This window comes from Cheilinus undulatus, linkage group 3 (assembly GCF_018320785.1).
Source record: "Cheilinus undulatus linkage group 3, ASM1832078v1, whole genome shotgun sequence".
In the NCBI taxonomy this organism is placed as follows: domain Eukaryota; kingdom Metazoa; phylum Chordata; class Actinopteri; order Labriformes; family Labridae; genus Cheilinus; species Cheilinus undulatus.
In genome coordinates, this window is record NC_054867.1 from 32862326 (window position 1) to 32879491 (window position 17166).

Sequence of the window (17166 nt, forward strand, 5' to 3'; positions counted from 1 at the left end):
AGGGAAGAGTCTGACTTACCAACATATCCTGGAGTACCACACGCTGTGGACATGACACTGTCTGCTCCCTCAATCTTTGACAGACCGAAGTCACTGATCATGATTTTGGAGTCTTCGTCCATACTGTAATAGAGCAAATTCTCAGGCTGCAAAGAAAAAAGAACAGGGTTTAAGATCATTTTCTTTAAAGAGGGGTCAAATGCAAGCCAGAGGAAGCTGTTGTACATCTGTGACAGATGATACCTTCAAGTCTCTGTGAACAATGCCCATGTCATGGAGATATTTGACTGCATCTAAAATCTGGTGGATGAGCTGGCTGGCATCTCTCTCGGTGTAGAAACCTTTCTCCACAATCCTGTCAAATAGCTCACCTCCAGACACCCTGCAAGGTAAAATTAAGGGAAAATAGTAGAGTAAGTTAGTACAAGACATATCAATGGACATAAAAATAAGAGATCTTAAAAGATATGTGTTGCATAGTTTTGAAGGTGGCAATGCTATTGGGTCTGTGATGGCCATACATTAGAGATGGTAAGATAAAGAGCGTCTGCATGTTTGCATGGTGGGCAGGGAGGGTTAGTAGGAGTGGGCTGGCTAGAGCTCACTGTCCAGCCCTCCTGAAGTGTTATGGGACTAACTGAATGAAACACCAGAGAAAGGACGTTCCCAGTTGACCGTCTTGGTGAAGTGCTAGCTTTTTGCTGCCCATCAGTCTACATGGTTGACTTGACCAATTTAAGCGGTATAATTGGGTTTAGAGATTTCTTCACTGAGTTTTCATCTTTTCAGTAAGGCACAAGTACCAAATTACAACAACATGAGGAATAAGAGGTTTCTATACTTTTAAAGCTATCTAAGTGAAAAAAAGGCAGAAAGTGCTTGTTTTCTGTCATCTCAATGATCAATACAATTAAAGTACTAAATTCTAAATCCTTGTTAAGTCTACATTATGTATACTCCACTTTTCTAATCAGAAACAGCCTGTCTTCGTTTAAGCCCTTAAATAAAGCCTTCTATATTGCATACAAAAAAACCTCTCAATGATCACACAAGTCATGAATATCTTAATTTTCCCTCCACGCGTGCAGAAAAACTTTATTCAACCACTGAACATCTCTTTTTTTTTGGCAACACACCAATCATGAGGGTTTTTTATTTAAACTAAATTAGAGGAATTATTATCAGAGCTGTTAAATTGACGCATCATTGCAAACATGATGTGTGCGCAAGAGATACATTTATGGTCTTAAATGAAGCAGACGAGAGCAGAAATTGCCAGCCTAATGTAGTTAATGTAGCTTTGTTTGTTCTAGATTTACCTATGTTAGTTATGTGGCTACATTACCTACTTAGTAAGCGTAGCATTGTTTTCTTCAGCTTTAGCTATTCAGTTTTGTAGCTACATTACTAACTTAGTTAATGTAGGTTTGTTTGGTTTAGCTTTAGCTACGTTAGTTATTTAGCTACATTACCTACTTAGTTAACATAGTTTTAATTCTCTTTACTTTTAGCTACATTAGTCATATAGCCCTATGAACAATGTAGATATGTTACCTCCAGCAAACGCTAACGAAACTTAAGTGAGCCATTGTTTGCATAACTACTACTGATATGGGTCTAGCTTGGCAAAAAGCATAATCTAATGTAGTTAACATAGCTTTGATTGCTTTAGATTTAGCTATGTTTGTTATGTAGCTACATTACCCACTTAGTTAATGGAGCTTTGTTTGCTTTAGCTTTACCTATATTAGTTATGTAGCTACATAGCTTTGTTAGCTTTAACATTTAGCTACATTAGCTGTGTTACAATGTTTACATGGAGGACAAGGCTTTTTCTTTTGAAAGCAGATTGTATACTTGATTTTATTAAACAATCTGAAATCAGGTTATGCTGATCAGGCTTTTGAGTTTAACTGGTAGCCTAACCCTGACCTTAATCCCCCTAACTCAGTCCTACCTTTCTTACCTCTCTCCTATTCTTAAAGGGATACTTCAACATTTTGGCAAATTCGCCCATTGCCATAATTCCTATAGTCTTAGTAATAGGTTCATTACCTTCAGTTGTCGGTGCAAGCTATTTTTAGATCGCCGCTGCCGAGATCGGAGCTGCTGTGCCAACTCAATGTAAGCAGACGGCATTCCGGCTTTCCCTCATCAAACTCATCAAATACACAATCCAACAACTCCAAAACACTCTCGTGGACAACGTGGTAGCGTGGTGAATGTACAGGTTACAACTTGCCCACAAGAGCGTTTTGGAGTTGTTGGATTGTGTATTTGATGAGTTTGATGAGGGAAAGCCGGAATACCGTCTGCTTACATTGAGTTGGCACAGCAGGTCCGATCTCGGCAGCGGCGATTTAATAATAGCTTGCACCGACAACTGAAGGTAACAAACCTATTACTAAGACTATAGGAATTATGGCAATGGGCGAATTTGCCAAAATGTTGAAGTATCCCTTTAAGTTTTTTGTGTATTTCCGTTCTGCCAGAGATGGTGTCTCACAGTGGTGGGAACCTAAAACAATCAAATAATTCTTGGGGCAACAAATTTAGGCTATGTTAAAGAATGCCTTTTATAATGTAATCAGTCCTTGTCAAAAAGAAGGTGTTACTCACAGCTGCATGACAAGATATAGATGAGATGTACTTTCAAAGATGTCCTCCAGTGACACGATGTTAGGATGCTTGATCCTGAGGAAGATAACATGAAAAACATTAGATAAGACATGTTGCATTTTTAATCGAGCCACATTTCTCCAATGCTTACTGTCATTTGGACACCAGATGGCATTCTTGCTGCATAATTCAGATTAAGACCACTCTGTTCTCCTCCTCTAAAGAGAGTTACACAGAAATTTGGGATCACACCTCTGAGTTTGGCCTGATCTCTGAAAATGTAAATGGAAAACACCTCTTTGATCAAACACAGAAGGGATTTAGATGCAGTGAATTTTTCTTTTTTTGGGACGTGAATGACCAGTGTATGCAGCTGAAAAGCTTTAACAAGGAACAGCTTAGAGATTAGAGCTGTATGGCTGACAGAATGAGTACAAAGAATGCTTGACTCCAAAGGTGCAAAATGAATCACAATTTGTTACTGCAATAGCAGCATTAAACACATCATAAAGGCTGCATGTGTAGCAATAAATAAGAGACATTAAATTAAAAAGCAGTCATTTCTTACTCAGCAATTTCTTTACTTAAGAATAATGGCCATGATTTATCACCATTTGGATGCCGTCACATGAAGCTCAAGATGGCTTCCTGCCACACTCAGTTTAATTGGTACCAATTTAATGGTGGCAAGTTATAACTCATGTGCTCTCTTTAATAACTGTTTATTACAGCTCTGAACACTGAAAATGTTAAAACACATCACATATTTTTCTCATATTGTGAAGGTCTACAAGACTCATACTTAAAGAGATAAAACTGGGTCCTTTCTTGTGATAAATCAGCCATTAGAGAGTGGAGTCTCTTGCCTGGCTTGCAAGTCAAGTAGAGCATGTGAGCACACTGGTAGTGTAGCACAAGGCATCTGAGAGAAGCTAATGTCCCTTAGAGCTGAAATGGAGAACCCCTTTGGATCAGTTTATTTTACTTTCTCTCGCTCTTGTTTCTCTTTAATTGATTCAATGTTGACTTTAAGAATTTGGCCAAACTCCACTCTTCTCATTCCTCCATCTTTCTCCTTCTATCATAGCCTCCCCCTCCTCCCCCTCTTCCTCCTCATCCACATCTCCTCCCTCTATGTCTCTTTCTCTTTCCTCAATACTCTGCTGCAGGGAACTCCACACCATCTCCGCCTCTGTGTGCTGTTGCCCTGGCAACAGGGACACTAAAAATAGGTCTATCTTCTTTTACTCCTGACATTTCCGGTGCACAATCCTACTGTTTCTACTGACACCATGCATTTAGTCACACATTCAGTTGACCCCTTGCATGTATTCTCTGCTTGTGTTTGCACATGAACCAGCTGTGATTACCGCCACCGGACATGTGGAGAGGAACTCAGGTGACCTCACCTGTGCAGTACGGCAATCTCATTTTCAATGTTGTTCTCTTTGCCTTCCAGTGCTTTCTTGGGGATGCACTTGATGGCCACCAGCCTCTGGGTGCCCCTCTCCTCTGCTAGAACCACCTCTGAGAAAGCTCCCCTAAAACAATAAAGAGAGAAAAGAAAGGTGTTGGAGTCTGAGGTGAAATGGACAGAGAAGGATTACTCTGGATTTGAAAGAAAAAGAGCCACTTAAAAGGTGGATTAGTCATCTTTTTTAGTGTCTGTTTGACTCCCACACTTATAAAAAATCCATTTGTAACATTTTAGGGGCTCTTTAGAATAAAAAAAGTCTCCCACAACAACAAAGCTTTTAGAAAAACATCTCAAAATACCCAGCCATCTTTGTGCGTGTGTATTAAAATGATACATGTGAGTGTGAGTGGTGTTTGCATGAATAATTCAAACGGCGAAATTACACAGAGGTTTTTCAGGTTTCGAGAAAAAGCTCAAGACGTGCAACAGCCACTTCCAGACATTTATAGTAATATCAGTGGCTGTAAAAAAGGAACTATTTTTAATCCATTGAATAATAGATACAGTAAATGTAGTTTCTGAGGGAGACTAGACTGCATTATGGATTATAGTGATGGTGAGAGGGAGAATAGTGTATTTACACAGTCTTCCTACAGGAGCGTGGGAGGAAGCTCAGGAGGAGGCCTGAACACTAACACAGACATACACACGCACATTGTTAGCAACCGCAGGGATCCTTCCCATCTGAGTGAAACAGCGCTGTCATGCAACACACAGTGGAAGTTCAACAGTCACGTATTGGTGGATATTTTCTCCTCTTGTCCTTCTGTCACTGTGGACAACTTAAGTATCAATGACAGGATGGATGAACAGTGCTGTTGTAATAGTCAGTGCTCACTGAAGATCTGTGGTTAATCCCTAAGATGTCTTTGTACCGTGGCCATCTTGTGCTCAACGATCCAGCACAGCAGAAACGTTTGCACAGTGAAGCTGATGCACACAAGGGGAGAGCATTCTCACTCACATCTCATGTTACTTTCTCTAGAAAGTCCTTAAAATAAACTCAAAGCCAAATTGTATAAAGCTCCAGCGCTTATCGACCCTTAAAAGCATTTTAATGTGTTTAAGTCTGCAGCATTTACGGACAGATTCCCTCAGAGAGTCAAAAATACCAAGCATCTATTACTGGAAATCTATACACTCTGACTGGATGTTTGAAATAGGAGGAACAAATGAAGAAGGTGTTGCTTTTTGCTTTACACTGAACCACATTATTGTGTTCTACAAATAAAAGGTTTTGGGTTGCCATTTGTAAACAGAAGTGGACCCTCCTTCCTGGCTTAATGTCAACAGTAACTTCCTCTTAAATATATATTTACAGTGTGGCACCTGGTAGCTATACTTTAAAAAGTACTCAGTGTTTTTGGCTGGGAAAAAACACATCTACTGCCTGCAAAATGACTCTCAAAAATGTCCTGAACAAAGAAATGTATATAAAAACATTGGCTAACACAGTCTAGGGAAGACTCTGTGCTAAAACAGAAATCCCTATATTGCCTGACAAGACAGGACAAAAAGCTGCAAATGAAATGACACAAGGTACAATAGGACATAGTACAATTTTGAATGGTAATGCACAGTATGATAGAGTAGGCTATGTCACAATATAGCATTATGCAATCTGATACAGCACGACATGATACAACTTAATTTGATAAGATATAATACAATACTATACCATATGATACAAAATGACAAAATACAAAATTATACAGTATGATTGAGACAGCGATTTCAATATGGAAGGTGCCGCGGATTGGCTTCAAAAGCTGTTTGAGTCTGCCTACTGTAATCAGACAACTGACGTCACACAGGCTTTATCCAGTTCTTTCTGCAGTCTATGATCTCAGCTTGAGAAAACAACGTTTTGCACACAATAGCAACACGCTGCATGAAAAAAAAAAGGTGTTCGGGTGCAACAAACGAATAATCGACGATAAAATTCATCGGCGACGGGAGTCATCATCGAATATTGTTGACAACGGCTACGAAATGTTGATCGTAGTTAATCTTGAATTATGTGATTAATCTCAACAGCCCTAAAAATGATACATAACGATATGATATGAACTGATACAACACCACATGACACAGCACAAAACAATATATGGTGGAATTTGCTATATTACAGTACAGCATGATAGAACATGTGCGCCACAGTATTATACAATAGTATACAACATGATCAAATACTATAGGATATGACATGATAAAGAACGGCAAATATGAAACAGCAGGATATAATATAGTACACAGTTTAGTAAGATAAGAGTTCAGTGTTACAAGGTGCAAGTGGCACATTATGTTACAATATGATCTTATTGATACAATACAATATGATACATTACAATGTGATAAACTTTATTGATACACATGCCTTAATGGATTAAATTAGTTATGAAGTGTTGTTGATGAATTCTTTCAGAAAAAAATTTAATTTCATTTACTAGTCATGACATGACAAAGTACAATATGACACCGTATGATACGTTATGATTTGATACAACATGCACATGACACAGCACAAAACAATATAAGATACGTGATGTGACACAACACCATGGAGTGCCAATGTGACACTGTCAAGTGTGGTATAATATGATACAATACAGTACAGACATGATACACTATGGACCAAATTAGAAGGACAGGATATGATACAAGATGATTTAGTTTAATACAAAATGATACAAAATAGTGGTAAGCTGAACCTTTTGTAGCAGTAAGAGATCTGTAAACTTAAAAATTGAGCTCACCTGAACATATTTACTATGTTTTGGTAGAGTAATGTTAGAGTGTATACCTACAAACCCAAACTAACATTTTTAGTTTACAAAGATAACTAACTACAACTGTATCATCTTTAAACACTGCCAGATTTGCTGCTTTGTCAGTACTAATTGGTTTGGCTTCTTTGTGTTTCTCCACTCACTTGAAATATTAGCATAACAGACTGTAGAGATATCATTTCTATCATTTTATGGCCTGCTTGTAAAACTTGAAAAAAAAAAAAAAGTAATATACTGCCTGCGATCTCATCCGTGCTTCACTTACTTCTCCTAAAAAAAGCTTGCACACAGTTTCAGCTGTTGCTGTGAGACACTTTGTAATTAACTATCCAGTTGCTAATTTCTACTAAGCACAGTAGGGGTTTGCTCTCAGGGGGTTTCAGGAAAGAAACACTAAAAGGAAGAAGAGAGGAAGGCACTAAAGCTACGTATGCTGAGCTGGGTTGATTTAGCAGAGAGCACATGTAAGCCTAACGCAGTTTATATTGTCCAGCCTTGTACAGACCTTTATTCCCCCTATGTCTCTAATTAAAATTCACATTTTTTATGTTTAACAGATGGAAATATGAGGCTGTAAGACTGACAAATTGTTTTATCTTATCTTAATGCCAATAAATAATCCTGGCATGAGGAAATACTGCAGTTGACAAATTTTGTTAAATAAAATATGATTGTATGAGTCACTGGTCTGAAGAATTACAGATGACGCTCAGTTTTTTTGTACAATATGTATAAGCTAGGCTGTCACAATATATTTTTACACATTTTTAGACAGATAAACAGACAGACAGACAGATGAAGCATTACATAAGAGCCCTCTGTCTGTTTATGATGCATCTGTAACGGAGTGATGGTGTGTGCCCCAAAGCCATCAGCACAACATGGACACAACCACATGGTTCTCTGCAACACACAACGCACGCTCCCTCTCTCCCTCTCTCTGACAAACACACACACAAACACAAGCAGATACAAGTTGTTGTTGCAGACAGTGAAATCCCAGCTGTCCTTATGGGAAAATATTGATTCACACATTCTCATATTGCTGTCAGTGTCTCTCAGTGCTTTCACTTTGATAAGTGTGCTTTTATTTTTGAATTCCATGTCTTCCTGGCTTCTTCAGATGACAACATATCAGGATGAAGTTGAACATCCCATGCTATTAGCCAAAAAGAATATGAAAATAAAGCTGCATAATTGGCTTAAATTTGGAGAGACCTGACTATTGCTCAATTAAGTTGTTGCTTAATTTATGAGCTTCATAGTAGCAGCTAGCTATGTTCAAGCAGGGATGTAGAAAAGTAGTAGCACATCTAGGAAATCAAAGATATCTTCACTGTAATAATTACCTCCACCAAGGAGGTTATGTGATCAGCAGGGTTTGTTAGTTAGTTAGTTAGTTAGTTAGTTAGTTAGTTAGTCTGTTAGCACCATAACTCAAAAAGTTGTGGACGGATTTTGATGAAATTTTCAGGAAATGTCAGAAATGGCATAAGGAAGACCTGATTAGATTTTGGAACTGATCCGGATCACCGTCTGGATCCAGGAATTTTTTAAAGGATTCTTTACTATTGGAAGATAGGGCTAATGGCGGAGGTCTGCGCTGTTACTTTACACCAGGAGATGGCGGACATGAGTAACTTCAATCCCAGCAGCATTTGTGGGTGTGTTTCTATTCAAAGTTTTGGAGTTTATAGAGTTTGAAAGAGGCACGCCCAGTCGAGGAGACGAGTCGGAGCGTAACAGAGAGAAAGACAGCGAATTGTAACGAGGATACTCACAATGCTGAGAGGAATATTCACCCTCTGCCATGTCTTCCAGTCATCCAGTGACAGTCCACCCATAGCAAAGCCAATACTTTGCCTCACCATGTTTCCACCCCACCAGGGAGGGAGTAATCGGCGAATGCCATGGTGGGGGGCACATGGGGATGGATCCAGGAATTTTTACAGGATTCTTCCCTATAGGGAGATAGGGCTAATGGTGGAGGTCTGCACTCTCTGGGTGCTTTTCTAGTTTAACTACTGTTAGGCTAAAGTTGTTGCTAATTCTATGCAATCAAAGGAAATAAACTATGAAGACGGATCATTTCTAGCATAATTCAAGTTAATGTTGCAAAGCAGATGGATTAGTCAGATTCCATGTCTGCCATTAGTCAGATTCCTCTTGCAAAGCTTAAAGCTGAAACATTTTTGCCCAGTCTGAGAACGCACAGACCAATTAGCGTCATTTGAGATGAACAGGGCGGTAGACTTGGTAGACTTGGTAGAATCTGCATACACTATTTTTCTGTACAAGGTCAGCTCAAACCAGGACCAATATGACCATTATTTTGTATATAATCAACTTAATATGTGTTATATAGTGTATACAGTGCCTATAAAAAGTATTCATGCCTTGGATATTCAGAAGATGCACCTCTGGCTGCAATCACAGCACTGAGTCTGTGTGGATAGGTCTTAATCAGACTTTGCAAAGCTGCTCAAGCTCTTTCAGGTTATATGGGGATTTCAAGTCAGGCCACAAATTCTCTATTAGATTGAGGTCGGGGCTTTGACTCGGCCACTCCAGAACATTCACCTTGTTGTCTTTAAACTATTTCTGTGTAGCTTAAGGTTTAGTTGGATAATTAGGGTCATTGTGTTGGTGGTTGTCTTTTGCAGACTGAATAAGATTGTCCTCCAGGGTTTTCCCATATTTTGCTACATTCATTTTATCCTCTACCTTTACAAGCCTTCCAGGGCCTGCTGCCAAGAAGCATCCCCACAGCATAATGCTGCCACCACCATGCTTCACAGTTGGGATGGTATGTTTTGTGGCGATGTGCAGTGTTTGATGTCTGCCAACACCAGCGTCTTGTCTGATGTTCAAGTGCACCATTTAGGTCTCAATATGGAGTCTCTCACATGTCTTTTGGCAAACTCTGGTTGAGAATGAATCTGAGTTTTCTCTTTAACAGCGGTTTTCTCTTTGTCACTCTTCCATAAAGCTTTGACTGGGGAAGAAGAACAGCTGTTGTGTGCAGCTGCTGAAGACTAACTCCTTCAGAGTAGTTATAGGTGTCTTGGTGGCCTCTCTCACTAGTCTCCTTCTTGCACGGTCACTCAGTTTGTGAGGACAGCCTGATCTAGGCAGATTTACACATGTACCTTATTCCTTCCATTTCTTGTTCAGTGCTTTGGAAACATTTTTGTGTCCATCCCCTAACTTACTTTTCAATAACCATTTCTCTGAGTTGCTTTGAGTGTTCTTTTGTCTTCATGGTGTAAAGGTAGCCAGGAATACTCATTCACCAGTGACTGGACCTTCCAGGTGCAGGTGTCTTTATGCTACAATCACTTGAGATACATTCATTGCACTCAGGTGATCTCAATTTCACTAATTGTGAGACTGTTGGCTCTGTTGAATTAGGTCAGTCACTCTAAAGGGGGATGAATATGCAGTCACTTATTTTACCCTACATATTTCTATTTAATTGGCACCACTTTGTAGAATTTTGTTTTCACTTTGTTATTTGTTATTAAATAGTGTTTTTGTTGATTCCTTTGGTCAAAAGAGCCTAATTATATTGACCATGATTGATGTATAAGATCAATAAAAAGGGTGTATATTTTCATGAGCACTGTACCTGCTGAAATATGACCTATGGTTTCAGTTGAGCATTCAGCAGCAATTTCAGAATTAAGGCTGTGATACAAAATAGCCCATTGCACTCCAAATCATTGATGTTTGCAAATATTATTCACAACTTTCCTTTCTATTTAAGCCATTGACTTTCAATCAGTACCAGCCAGGAACCTTAGACCTGCTACAGATGCTCACAAGCTTCCATCAGACTATCGATTCCATCTGATGCAAGCACTCCCTTCAAGCCCAACATGCCTCAAAGTCCCAAAAAAGCTTTCTCTTTTTAGCCTAATCCATTTTGTGTGTGTGCTTTTGTGCATGTTTGTGAAAGAGGAATAGAGAGGGGGAGAGTGTTGAGAGTGGACATAGGCTACACTACAACAACGCTTCAAATATTCTTCAGATTCATTCTTACAGCAACCTCATTATGAAAAATAGCTGGAGATATCCACTCTCAAAATGAATGAGGCTGGATGATTCAGTAAAAGATGTCCAACTGCATGCTTGTACCTCATTTACTAGAAACATGTGTAGGTCAAACCTCTTAACTCCTCTGCTCCTCACTATAAACAAACCCAGCAGCCGGAGTGTTTTCCAACAGTGTTTGAGCTGCAGAGTCACAATGTTTATAACATTATACACATGGAATGAAAAGTGGGTCTTAAAGCTGGACTCCCCGTATATTTTCTCTTCAAATTTTTACCTGAATAGCAAAACTGTTTGCTTGGCATGATACTTGGTGTAAGGGTGTAGCAGAGGGGGTGAGACGTCAAGGAGGAGCCTTTTGTACCAGATCCAGAACAAGAATAATCAACAGGTCTGGGTTAAGGAAAGTAACCTAATGTTTTGGTGCAACTAAGGATATGTAAATGAAAAATATCAGTTACCTCAAAAATCATCATTAATTGAGCGTTGATTTTGGTTTAATTGCATTGAATATTAAAACTGTTCTTTTAGTTTTGGAGATAAATTCGCCAACCACGTTATTAGGTAGAACTTTCCAGCTGATTGTTAGCATAAATATCTAATCAGCCAATCACATGGCTGCTACAAGAGCATTAAGACATGTTGAAAATGTCAAAATGGTCAGCTGGAGTTCAAAGTGAGCATCAGATATGAAGAAAAAAGATGATTTCAGTAACTTTGAACGTGTGATATTTGTTGGTGCCAGACAAGCTGGTCCGAGTACTTCAAAAACCGCAGATTAACTGAGATTTTCATGCACAAACATTTCTAGGGTTTACAGAAAACAGTCAGCGATCATAAAGCCGCAGATCTCTGTGCTAAAACACCTTGTTGATGTCAAAGTCCAAATAAGAAAGACCAGACCTTGTCAGTCAACAACTCAAATAAGTTGTAACCACTCATTACAAATGAGGTTTACAGAGGAACATCTCTGAACGTGCAACACGCCAAACCATGATGCAGATGGGCTACAGCAGCAGAAGACCACACTGGCAGCCACTCCTGTGAGTCAAGAACAGGAAACTGAGGCTATAGTTCACAGACGCCCCAAAATTAAACAACTGAGGAAGAATAGAAGAAACATTGCCGAGTCTGATTGGACTTGATTTCTGCTGCAGCAGTCAACATTCAGAGTTTGGCCTTAATGGCATGAAAGCCTGCCAGGCCACCAAAAAACCTGGAAGTTAAAGTCACGTAAATCCCCTTTCTTTCCCATTCTGATGCTCTGTTTGGACTTTAGTTGATAACCATGGACAGGTTTACGAGCCTAAACGCACTGGTTGCTGCCCTGTAATTGGTAGATAAGATAATTGTGATAATTAGCAGTTGAGCAAGTGTACCTAATGAAGTGATCAGTGAGTGTATATCCCAATCTATACAGTTTTTCCGTTACAAATATTGATAAAATATTCAATTTGCTGTAGGGAGTCTGCACTTTTAACTGCCTGTCTAGTTGCTTGTTGAATAGACACTATCTCCTGTTTCTACCACATCTTTATCTCATGCCAAACATTTATATTTTCACATTTTCTGCGAGGTCCTTTTGTAATGTTGAAAGGAAATCAAAAAATGGTAAATTAATGGTAAATTTAACAGCATATTTTGAAAAGACTGTCAGTAATGCTGCTCTGACTGAGAATCAACAGCAGGTTTTTTTGTATAATGCATGCACCATGTAATGATTTGGTTTTGTGAATGCTCCCTTTATGGAGAGATTTGAAAGGAGAAGTGGCCTTGAACTATTTTTTTATTATGCCCTATGCGCTTTATTTCAACCAAACAAAACTGTCAGGGGAGATGTATCTTTGTTCACGTTTTTGAAATAAACTAATGTGTATCACCATAGCAGCTCCCTGGTTATGTGTTTTACTTCCTGCCTATGTCACACACACACATGAAGTAAAGAAAAGAATGTATAACTCCTAAATATTCTCACATCATTATTTACAGGGATTACATAAATGACCCATGGTAACTAGTGGTTGGCAACTATCTTTAACAAAAAAACATTTGAATAAGATGGCTTCTATATCACAGTAAATACAGTGCCTACAACAAGCATTCACTCCTTGAATGTTTTACCCTTTAATTAATTTTATAAATCCATTATGGTCAGTATAATTTGTCTTTTTGACCAAAAAAAACTTGCATGTCAATGTGAAAACATATTTCAACAAGGTAATGTCAATTAAATCAAAACACATCAGGTAAAATAAGTGACTGCATAAATATTCACTCCCTTAAAGTACCGGCCAATTGGTGTAAGTAGTGGGGATCACCTGAGTGCAGGGAATGTCAAGTGATTGTAGTATAAAGACACCTGTGCCTGGAAGGTCTAGTCACTGGTTTATCTGTATTCCTGGCTACCATTACACCATGAAGACAAAAGAACACTCAACTCAGAGAAAAGGTTATTGAAAAGTAAAAGTCAGGGGATGGTAAGAAAACAAATTTCAAGGCACTGAATTTCCCCCCGAGATCAGTTCAATCCATCATCAAGAAATAGGACCATGGCACATGTGTAAATCTGCCTAGATCAGGTCAGAACGACACCTGTGACTGCTCTGAAGGAGTTTCAAGTTTCTGCAGCTGAGAAGGGAGTGTCTGCTTACAAAATACTGTATGTTGCCCGGCTCTTTACCAGTCAAAGCTTTATGGGAGAGTGGCAAAGAGAAAGCCAGTGTTGAAGAAAACTCAGATTCATTCGCTACTGGAGTTTGCCAAAAGACATGTGGGTGACTTCATGGTCAAGTAGAAGAAAGTTCTTTGGTCCGATGAGACCTAAATGGTGGTTTATGGCCATCAGACAAGACGCTATGTTGGCAGACAACAAAAACCACAAAACACACCATCCCAACTGTGCAGGCACGGCGGCAGCAGATTCATGCTGTGGGGATGGTTTTTGGCAGCAGGCCCTGGAAGGCTTGTAAAGGTAGAGTGTAAAATGAATGTAGCAAAATATGGGAAAACCCTGGAGGACAATCTTATTCAGTCAGCAAAAGACAGCCACCAACACAATGACCCTAATTATCCAACTAAAGCTACACAAAAATAGATTAAAGACAACAAGGTGAATGTTCTGGCAGAGTCAAAGCCCAGGCCTCAATCAAATAGAGAATTTGTGGCTTAATTTATTGACATTATTTTTGTAGAAATCTGCTTTCATTTTGATATTAAAGCGATTCATTTATTTTATGTTTTTCTTTGGTCAAAAAATTATATTGGGGTGATTGATCTATAAAATCAATAAAAAGGTTAACCATCAAGGTGGGTGAATATGTTTTGGCTCCATAGTGACTCCCATCTGCTTTGTTTGTTTGGCCGCTTTAACCCTCAAAGGGGAAAATGTGTTGGAATTAAAATGAAAACAAAACAAAAAAAAAATACCACAAAGAAGAGATGAACATGATATCTGTAGAATAGGGAATTCTTTCCATTTGTTTAGGCCACCTTGAGGTCACCTGGCCTGATGTGGGCTCCAAACAGAAATAGAACTGTGAGGATTAGCTGGATCTGAATATAATATTCCAACATAAATCAATTAACTTCACGCACTGTATTCCTGGATAAAGCTTCTCTGTAATCTGCTCCCCGAGCATAAGGAGCTTTCCGTCAACACGTTAATTCTGCCCTCTGCCAGGTCCGGCTACAGTGACAGGAGAGAAAGAATATCACTACAGCTTTTTTCCCCTCATTTTTTCCTGAAATATGAGAACATTCAATCCTGGCAATACACGCTTTCAATCCTTGTTACATAACCCCCAATATCATATTTGATATTACAATTGCTGTTTAAAGTTTTTTTTAGTCATAGTGGAATCAAAACACACATGATCAGGGTTAACTGATGTTAGTGATGGGCAATTAATTTGATTGCAAATTAGGCTTTCCATGATCATGAAATAACTGTGTCCATGAGTTTAGTCATTTTGGAACTGTTTCTGTGTTTGTTGTGATAGCTTGTCCATGAAAGTAATTATTTTTGTTTATTCATCATCATTGTATGTCATTATTATGATTTTGCAATCTTCAATATCCATTTATTGTTTTTTTAGTCTTAAGTGTTAAAGTTGAAAGCATGTAAATGCAAATGTTGTCACACCAATGAGCAATTGTATTCAAAAATCATGATCTCAATATCAATCTAAATAATCATGATAATAATTTTTGCCATAATCAAGCAGCCTTAGCTGCAGTTATGAATCCTCAAGAGACAGACTGATGGAGCCTTATTTGATGTCCTCCAAGGGTACTCACCAGAACTAGACAGCCTCGTCATCTACCCACTGCTGTTCCACATTTTTGGATGGGAACCAGAGGAGCACAGTCATTAAAATCTGATTTTGTGCAGCCTCTCTGGGGAAGCAGGTGTGATTTAGGGAAGAAAGAAAACAACCACTCTCCATATGGTGCACTAGTGTCATCACAGGTGGATGTGTGCGAGGTCACTTGTTCTCAGTTTCGGGGGGGCTGGCTGAAGGGGGTTTGCCCAGCCATCTGGACTCAGTCCTGTCCCCTCTGAGAGTGCAGTCACAGGTCGGTGTGAGGCCAACCCTCACCATTACTGTCTACAAGGAAAAATTCACCCCCATCGGATAAAGATTAGTTTAGCTGTTTAATTCAAAATGACGGTGTAATGAATCCTGATTTATTGTGAATATATAGTCTGTTTTGGAAATGCCTAAGCATCAGTGTCATCATGTGTGTAAAGTTAAAAGAAATTCAAAGAGACTACTAGCCAATCTTTGGAAAATTAAAGATGTTAAGGGTACAGTATGCAGCTTTCAGTGGAGATGTCAGGTAGATGTTGCACTTAAATATGAAGACCAAAACAAACTACCTCAGCACACTGCTCCCCCCAACCTTCTATGGCAGGAATGATCATGATTCAGATATTCAGGCTGTGTTGTTTTTTTCTAACTTTTCAAGTATATAAGAAAAAACATTTTATTTAGTCTGAAAAGACAGTTGGTTGTCCCACTGCAGACAGTACATCTCTTACAGCCACTCTCACAGACCGCTCATCTTAGATGCTGCTTATTTCAGAAATTCAGAGGACTTCTCTGGGATTAAGTTATGTTTTTGCTATGTAATATATTTTGATTTTTCTGCAGTTTTATTGCAATTAATACAGATATAATTTGAAAAAAAAAAAAAACAATTAAATGTTGTGCCTGGGGTCAGGCCAACTCTGATAAGGGTATCCCAAGAGGCTAGAGAATTAAACATATTTTATCCATTTTATAAACCTTCCATAAACACAGCAAAGAATGTATATTTGTTTTGAGGTAATGCAACACAGTGTTAACCAAATGTGCTGCAAAGTCACGAGTACGTGCATAAGCCCAGACATTTTTTCAATAACATGATTATAACATTACCTCGAAGCAAACTTCCCACCAAAAAAAGCTCACCAAACTGGAAACCATTAACATTAACTTGGAGTAAGTGTCATATGATGGGCTGAGTGAGATACGGGGTTTGGGCTTAGTGGCTGGTTATTCCAAGGCAACAGCTACTGGAAAAAAATAATGATCTCAACTTATGTTTGAGCATAAGTTTGCTTTTGTCCCATTTCTCATGTCATTCAAGTCAATCATCCCATGTGCAGAGGATGGTGCAGCTGATTCTGATATATTTAAAGAGAGACGGGATAAATTTATAAATGACAGGTTTCATTGTGTTTTCAAGTGTGGCTCCTGAATGTGATACTTGTGGGCGGTAAGAGAGAACAGCTGAATTTAGTTTCAGGGAGAGTGGCAGGATGAAACGAGAGCTTGAAAACAAATGTGTGTGCACTGACAGAAGCTTTGCATCCATTCATAACTCTTCTCACTCTTCTCAATATGAGTCTGCCATTAGATGGCAGATATAAATAAACCTCTCAGGTTCACAGAAATATTATAATGTGTAATATGTTGAATGATATAATGTTATAATGTTGAAGGCAGGATGCTCAGAAAAACATGCTCGCGCATATGTAAAAATACATGCAACCATTAACACATCTGAAAATAGTATACAAGCATATTAAACACACTGCTGTAGCTGTGGTGCTGCTATTCTAAACTTGTGGATAGCATGGCCGCTTCTATTATTCTTTTGCTATTCTTTGTCTTGCCTTTGACTGGAAATTACAAAAAATCGGAGCTCCATTAAAAGACAACATTTTTAAACTACTTAGAAGGT

At 38.7% G+C, this 17166-nt stretch overlaps 1 protein-coding gene across 2 annotated transcripts in view; it reads right to left on the bottom strand.

The window, feature by feature from the left end:
* camk1a (calcium/calmodulin-dependent protein kinase Ia) overlaps positions 1-17166 on the bottom strand; it is a 34936-nt gene that overhangs the window by 12037 nt on the left and 5733 nt on the right. For both annotated transcript variants that reach the window (XM_041783151.1, XM_041783150.1), the window contains 4 exons: positions 4029-4160; positions 2620-2694; positions 244-382; positions 20-146 (listed from right to left, as the gene is read on the bottom strand). In XM_041783151.1, coding sequence (XP_041639085.1) covers positions 20-146; positions 244-382; positions 2620-2694; positions 4029-4160 — 473 coding nt within the window. The remainder of the gene's footprint in view (positions 1-19; positions 147-243; positions 383-2619; positions 2695-4028; positions 4161-17166) is intronic.